Genomic DNA, 6,789 nt, shown 5'->3' on the forward strand with positions numbered 1-6,789 from the left:
CTTTTTAAAAAGTATTCTATAAAGTAACAACTGGGCCAAGAAATCAATAAAGATTAAAACAATATTAAATCAAGAAAACAGCAATAGAATGTTTCTGAAGTGATAAAATATTAACCTTTGTATAAATTGAAACTCTATGGAATGAGGCCAAAGCATTAATCAAAATGAATTTAGTAGTTTTAAAATTTTTTTTTTTTTTTTTGCGGTATGCGGGCCTCTCACTGTCGTGGCCTCTCCCGTTACGGAGCACAGGCTCCGGACGCACAGGCTCAGCAGCCGTGGCTCACGGGCCCAGCCGCTCCACGGCATGTGGGATCTTCCCGGACCGGGGCACGATCCCGTGTCCCCTGCATCGGCAGGTGGACTCTCAACCATTGCACCACCAGAGAAGCCCAAAAAATATTTTCAATGTGATTAAAAATATAGAAGATAAATTAAACAAGTACTCAACTCTTTATCCTAGGAAAATAATTATAATTACCTAAAAGGAAAATTTAGGACAAGATTTATCGTAATAAAAACAAAGTAAAATTACATATTGAATAAAATTTTACAGGCAAGAGATATCCCTTTATCTATGTTCCTAACTTTAAAATTCTGCACAGTTTTTATATAGGTTGAGATCATTGATGAGCATTTTATCTTCTGAAAGCTCCTGTTTGAATAGTCTCCCATTCTTTCAAAATTCCTTATTAAAATCTTACTAATAACTTTGATATTTTAAGGAAACTAGATATGAATTTCCCAAATTTCAATTCCAATTCTTAAATATATTTCTTTTTCTGCTTTGCAGTTATTTTCCAAATAGGTCAAGCTTTCATGCTGCCATTTGAGAAAAAAAATTTTTTTAATTGAAACTTTACAAGTTCTCTTTGAAGTGCTAAGAAATAAGAATAGTTTACTAAATCATAAAAGGTAAGAATTTACTGACAAACCAGTACTTATTTGCTAAGGGAAAATGATAAATTTACAGTGGAGAAACATGGCAAACACCACCTTAATCAAGTAATCAAAGTTAACATAACCAGTATGAGACAGAGCAAAGCCATATGTCTGCTGATAGGATGCAGGGAGAATACAATGTCAATTCTGTATCATTGCTGCCAAAGGTGATAACCTGAATCTAACTATGAGAAACCACTGGACAAACCCAAATTGAGAGTCATTCTTTAGGCTAACTGGCCTATTTTGTTCAAAAATGGCAAGCTTGTGAAAAACAATAAAAGACTCAAGAATAGTTCTAACTTAAAGGAGAACAAGAGCACATAATGGACATTATTGGGATTAATGGCAAAGTTGAGTAAGATCTACAGATTAGACAGTGGTCTCATATCTGTGTTACTTTTTTGATTTTGATAAATGTACAAGAAAAAATTGTGTAAGAAAATTATAACTGAGTAAAAGAATGTCCTCAAATAGTCCTTACTAAAGGAATTTTAAAAGTTATACTTCAGAAAAAGAGTAATCTCAGAAGAATGATCTGACATGAACAAAGACATAAGGAACAAAGAATTTGCTTAACAAACATTGACTAGAAAATAACACCACCACCACTGTATTGTGGAATAAAAGGAAAACCACAAAGAACTAAAATACTCAACAACAATATCAGATAGTTCAGATGTGTTTGGAGTTCTAAGATCTTTGCATTGTTTGGGAAGATGATAAGGATATTTGCCGATTTCAGACTTTAAGAAGCTAAGTGCTCATGATAGAAAGTTCAAGGTAACTACTCTAAGAATAGGAATGTGGTATATATTTCCAAACTTATAGTGAAAAAGAGATGGAATAAAAAACATAATAAGGTTTTTTTAAAAAGCAAGAGAGGAGAAGAGAGCACCATTTAAAGCAAAAACAAAACTGCAGAAGTGAATTTAAATATATCAATATCCATTATTGACATAAATGGAATAAATGCTCCAGTTGAAAAACTGGCCTGTTGGGTCAGTTATTTTCTTTTTCTCAGAATGGTTTTAACAACACACACACACACAAATACACAAGTCAGTTATATCTTGTGGATAAGACACACATCTAAAACACAATGATCCAGAAATTCTGAAAACCAAAGAATAGAAAAAGATATTCCTAACCCCCCCCAAAAAAGCTGGTATACTTATATTAGTATCATATAAAGAAAATTTAAAAGTCAAAGAATGGAAAAAGATATTTCTAACTAAATGAAAATTGGTACACTTAGATTAGCATCATGCAAAGAAAACTTTAAGGAAAAAGTATTATTAAAAATAAACAAGGAGGAGCTTCAAGATGGCAGAAGAGTAAGACGCGGAGATCACCTTCCTCCCCACAAATACATCAGAAATACATCTACACGTGGAACAACTCCTACAGAACACCTACTGAACACTGGCAGAAGACCTCAGACCTCCCAAAAGGCAAGAAACTCCCCATGTACCTGGGTAGGGCAAAAGAAAAAAGAAAAAACAGAGACAAAAGAATAGGGACCGGACCTGCACCTCTGGGAGGGAGCTGTGAAGGAGGAAAGGTTTATATCACCATTCGTGGAGGCTGAATATAACGGACGCAAGGCACGCTATGACCAGAAGGTTTTTTCACACTTTACAAATAGTTTTCTATTTTAGCTGTGGACATCAAAGAGTCTCATTTGCAGATAGAAGTAGAAACTGTTATCAGGTTCTTCGTATCACGTATCCAAATAGAATGCCCAGTCTTTAGATGCTGTCCAATTTCTTTTGGATAAAGCAAGTGACTCCCAGCAGGACCATGTAGATGAGGACGTTCTGTAGGGAGGAGATCACATCCTCGAGCATCTTCCATTTCCTCTCCTTGTCCAGTGTCGTCTCCAGGCTCTCAATACAGAACATTGCAGCTCTGCCTCGCTGGGCCTCAAGCCTGCGTTCTTCTCTCTCTCTGCCTGAAGCTGGGACGGTTTTAACTTCTTCAAACCTCGGTTACTTCCTATGTAGAATAGAAACCATAGTATCTAACTGATTGCATTGTTGTGAATCTTAAATGAGGTACATTCAGAAAGTTTTACCCAGAGATATTAATATGTTCCTCACCACCCGCCCCTTGCTCCTTAACCTCCTAATACCCTTAGGACTAAACTGTCACTTATTACCCTTCCAACAGGAGATTAAAGGACTAAGACCAATCTATCATCTCTATCCGATGTCATGCTGTGTCAGATCCTTGCCCTATCTCAGGCATCTGCTCTATTCCCTAAGTGTCCCTGCTCTGGGTCATTCTCTATCCGATGTCATGCTGTGTCAGATGCTTGCCCTATCTCAGGCATCTGCTCTATTCCCTAAGTGTCCCTGCTCTGGGTCATAGTCTGGGTAATTTAGATGCCAAGTGTAGCAGCCAGGGAAGCTGTATCATGTTTTTCTTTCTGTAGTCAGTGCCGTTGCTATTGCAGTGTTTTGTGTTCACTGAACAACAGATCACTACTATTATCATCATCATTGCAACTGATGACAATAATAAAACAATCTCTTGGGCTTTTGCGGATAATGTCAACTCTCCTCACGCTATTTGGTTGTTTCTGTCCTATTCCCTCCGCCTGACCTAAAACAGATCCCTGAGCTATCTCTTAGCTGATAATCTCTTTCCTAACTCATTTGATTTTACTCATATTTCCCCTCCAGATTTTAAATGATGAACAAGTTCTGTACAGACTCTTCTCAAAACTGATTTAGTTTAGATTCAGTAGCAGTCTTGCGGGATCATGGCGAGACTGCTAAGTTTAATGCCACAATCATCTCAGCTCCTACAGAGTATTCATTTCATTGTCAGCTGGTGGGAACAGGCGATTGCTGTGGTATAAGGCCGATTCCCTTCAGTAATGAAGCAAGGAAGGCACTGGGACATTTTCATTTCTGAATTCCAAGTGAGTACATATTGTCATTTCAGATGCTATTCCAAGAGCTATCATTTGCTGGAGTGCATCTGGTACCACATTTATTTACAGCATTCTAATTTTTCTTTAAAACTTAGGGAATGTGGGAAGAAACTGAGGTTATTGATATTGGATATGTAGAGCTCAGCTAGTAAGATAAGGCCAAGTAATATTCTCCAAGGGAAAAATGTTCAATTTCTCATCATTTCTCATACTGAAGATAGCACTGACAAGAATAATTGAAAATAGGTAATGGACAATCAGCCAGAGGGTTGATTTGATAACAAAGAGAGAGTCCCAGGGAGAGAAAATCAAGTTGTAAGGGAGGTGAAGTCCTACCATGTAGTAATAATGGAAAATTGTGCAACTTTTTACTTTGATACTGAATCATCTCTTATCCTGCTCTAAATGAGATGAGGAACACAATTTTCTTGTATAAAAAAAAAAAGAAGGGAAAGGAAAATGGAAGAGTTGTGTAAGATAATGATAATTGCCTTGCCTTGAGAAAAAGCCATAATACAAAGGAAAATTGTAACACAATACTGAAAAATGAACCCAATATAATTAAACAAGTAACTGAGGATGGAAAAGACAACCAGAAATCAGAAACTCAAAACTCAGACTGAAAATTGTCAACAATAGCATACAATGTTAGAGAAAAGTAGGGTAATATTTTCAAGACATTCAGGGGGGAACGTGTGAGCCAGGGGTTTTATACGCAGTCCTTCAGTGTTTACAGCTATAGACAAACCCATTTTAACCATGTAAGAACTCGGAATATTGCACTCACAGGCTTTTCCTCAGGAATCTGCCAGAGAACAGTCTTCATTCAATCGAGAGATAATAACAAAGGCCTTCTAGTGAGCATCGTTGCATATATTTAATTATGTCTAAGAGTAAAATAAAGATGAGAGTAAAGGTGGAAGATTAGAATGTAAATGTTAAATGTTCTGAGTAAATAGAGATAACATAACTAAAAAATGGGAGAGGAAAGTATAAAGTTAACAAATGTGAAAAAGTTATAGAGAAAGCCTTAAAATATTTATGAAACATACATTATATTTGAACACATGGAAAGCTATTCCATATTCTTAAAAAGAAAGAATAAACATCATCAAGATGCTAATTCTATCCAAGATAATATACAACCCCAATAAAAATACCAATTTTTAAAAAGACAGAATTAGATAAACTGAATCTAAAGTTTATATGAAAAATATTAATGAAGCTCAAATTACTATGGAGGGAAAAAAACACAGGAGAAAAAGGGCAATGGAAAGTAAGGAGACTAGAAGTAATAGATATTAAAACATACTGTATCGCCTGTAATTAAAACAATGTGGACTGTGTATGAATGGACTGCCTGACATTCCAAGGGAACACATAGAAAACTAAAAATTAGACCCAAGTATGTAGGACAATGTATGTATATTAAATCATTGGGGGAAAGAGACATTTTTCAACAACTGGAGAAATATTGAAAAAAGATAAAATTTAGATTCTAGCCTCAAACTATACATCAGAATAAATTCCACTGATTGATCAGATATCTGAATATTTTAAAAATGAAAATTAAAACCCTATATATGTACCAGAGAAAGTGAATTCCTCTATCAACTAGAAATGGAAAAAACTTTCTTAATTATGACTGAAACATTTAAAGCTATTAAAGAAAATACAAAATATTTGACCTCAAAAATCTGTAAGGCAAAGAAAGAATTTAAAAGAAGAATAAGAGATTTAGAGAGGGAAGGAAAAGAAGACTTGCTTTGCCACTATAGTCAGTCTTTCCCCTTCCCAATTTGATCTTAAATAGTTGTGAATAAAGAGGCTGGATAAAATGATTTCTAAAGTCCTTTTAATATTAATATTTTAGAATTCTAATATGCTTGAACTACCTAAATACAAGAAAAAGACAGTTATATGCTTGGTTGAATCTTGGTTTTTTTTTCCCTTCTCAATAATCTGAGCATATCCTTTTAATCTCTTTGCCTAATCATAAAATACAGGCCCTATTCCACTGTTTCTTCTCCTGATAGCCTTCACTCCTTATTCCTCCTCTCAATATGGTGATCCTGCCATTACCCCATGAGCAGTTATTCAAATCTCATGGATGAGAATTTCTGTTTCCTCAAACCCTCCCGCATCCAGGAACTTTGGAACTTCAGAATGAACAGACAACAGTTGATTAAGGCCCCTGGGTTTGTGGGGTGAGGGTGATGCAGTTAACTCAGAGCTTTCACCTTGGGAAAGGTGGTAGGGAAGGAAAGTACCCAGTAGTAGGAAGTAAGTTCCATGACCTTTGACTATGATGTTTATCAGTGGTAGTTTGTGAAAAGAAAGTGTAAGAGGGTGAAGAGGCAGATGTGGAAGAGAAGCAATATTGCTCTCAGAAATAAGAAGCTAACTATAAATTTTATTCTAGATAAATATACAACTTTTAGCTATTTAGAATATATTTATTCCAAAAATTGTTTAAGGTTGCTTAAAATAGAAGATGCATTTCTTTTTCCTTTTTCTATTGAAGCATAGTTGATTTACAATATTGTGTTAGTTTCAGGTATATAGCAAAGTGATTTAGTTTTATATATACATGTATATATATGTGTTTTTTAGATTATTTTCCATTATAGGGTATTAGAAGATATTGAATATAATTCCCTGTGCTATACAGTAAATCTTTGCTGCTTTTCTATTTTATGTATAGTAGTTTGTATCTGTTAATCCCATACTCCTAATTTAATCTCTCCCCCTTCCCTTTCCCCTTTGGTAACCATAAATTTGTTTTCTATGTCTGTGAATCTGTTTCTGTTTTGAATATAGTTTCATTTGTATTATTTTTAGATTCCACATATAAGTGATATCATACAGTATTTGTCTTTCTCTGCCTGACTTACTTAACTCAGTGT

At 35.1% G+C, this 6,789-nt stretch overlaps 1 protein-coding gene across 1 annotated transcript; it reads right to left on the bottom strand.

Annotated features, from left to right (window-relative positions):
* Positions 1-309: 309 nt before the first annotated feature.
* On the bottom strand, positions 310-2,881 carry LOC117199772 (mitochondrial import receptor subunit TOM5 homolog). Its single transcript, XM_049714540.1, has one exon. It carries the CDS (start codon positions 2,844-2,846, stop codon positions 2,694-2,696), a length of 153 nt encoding a protein of 50 aa, XP_049570497.1. The 5' UTR covers positions 2,847-2,881; the 3' UTR covers positions 310-2,693.
* Positions 2,882-6,789: the final 3,908 nt, after the last annotated feature.

This window comes from Orcinus orca, chromosome 9 (genome assembly GCF_937001465.1).
Source record: "Orcinus orca chromosome 9, mOrcOrc1.1, whole genome shotgun sequence".
Lineage (NCBI taxonomy): Eukaryota > Metazoa > Chordata > Mammalia > Artiodactyla > Delphinidae > Orcinus > Orcinus orca.

Bases quoted from the DNA above. Each gene is read 5' to 3' on its own strand.
- LOC117199772 (XM_049714540.1), bottom strand. From the start codon at position 2,846: ATGTTCTGTATTGAGAGCCTGGAGACGACACTGGACAAGGAGAGGAAA.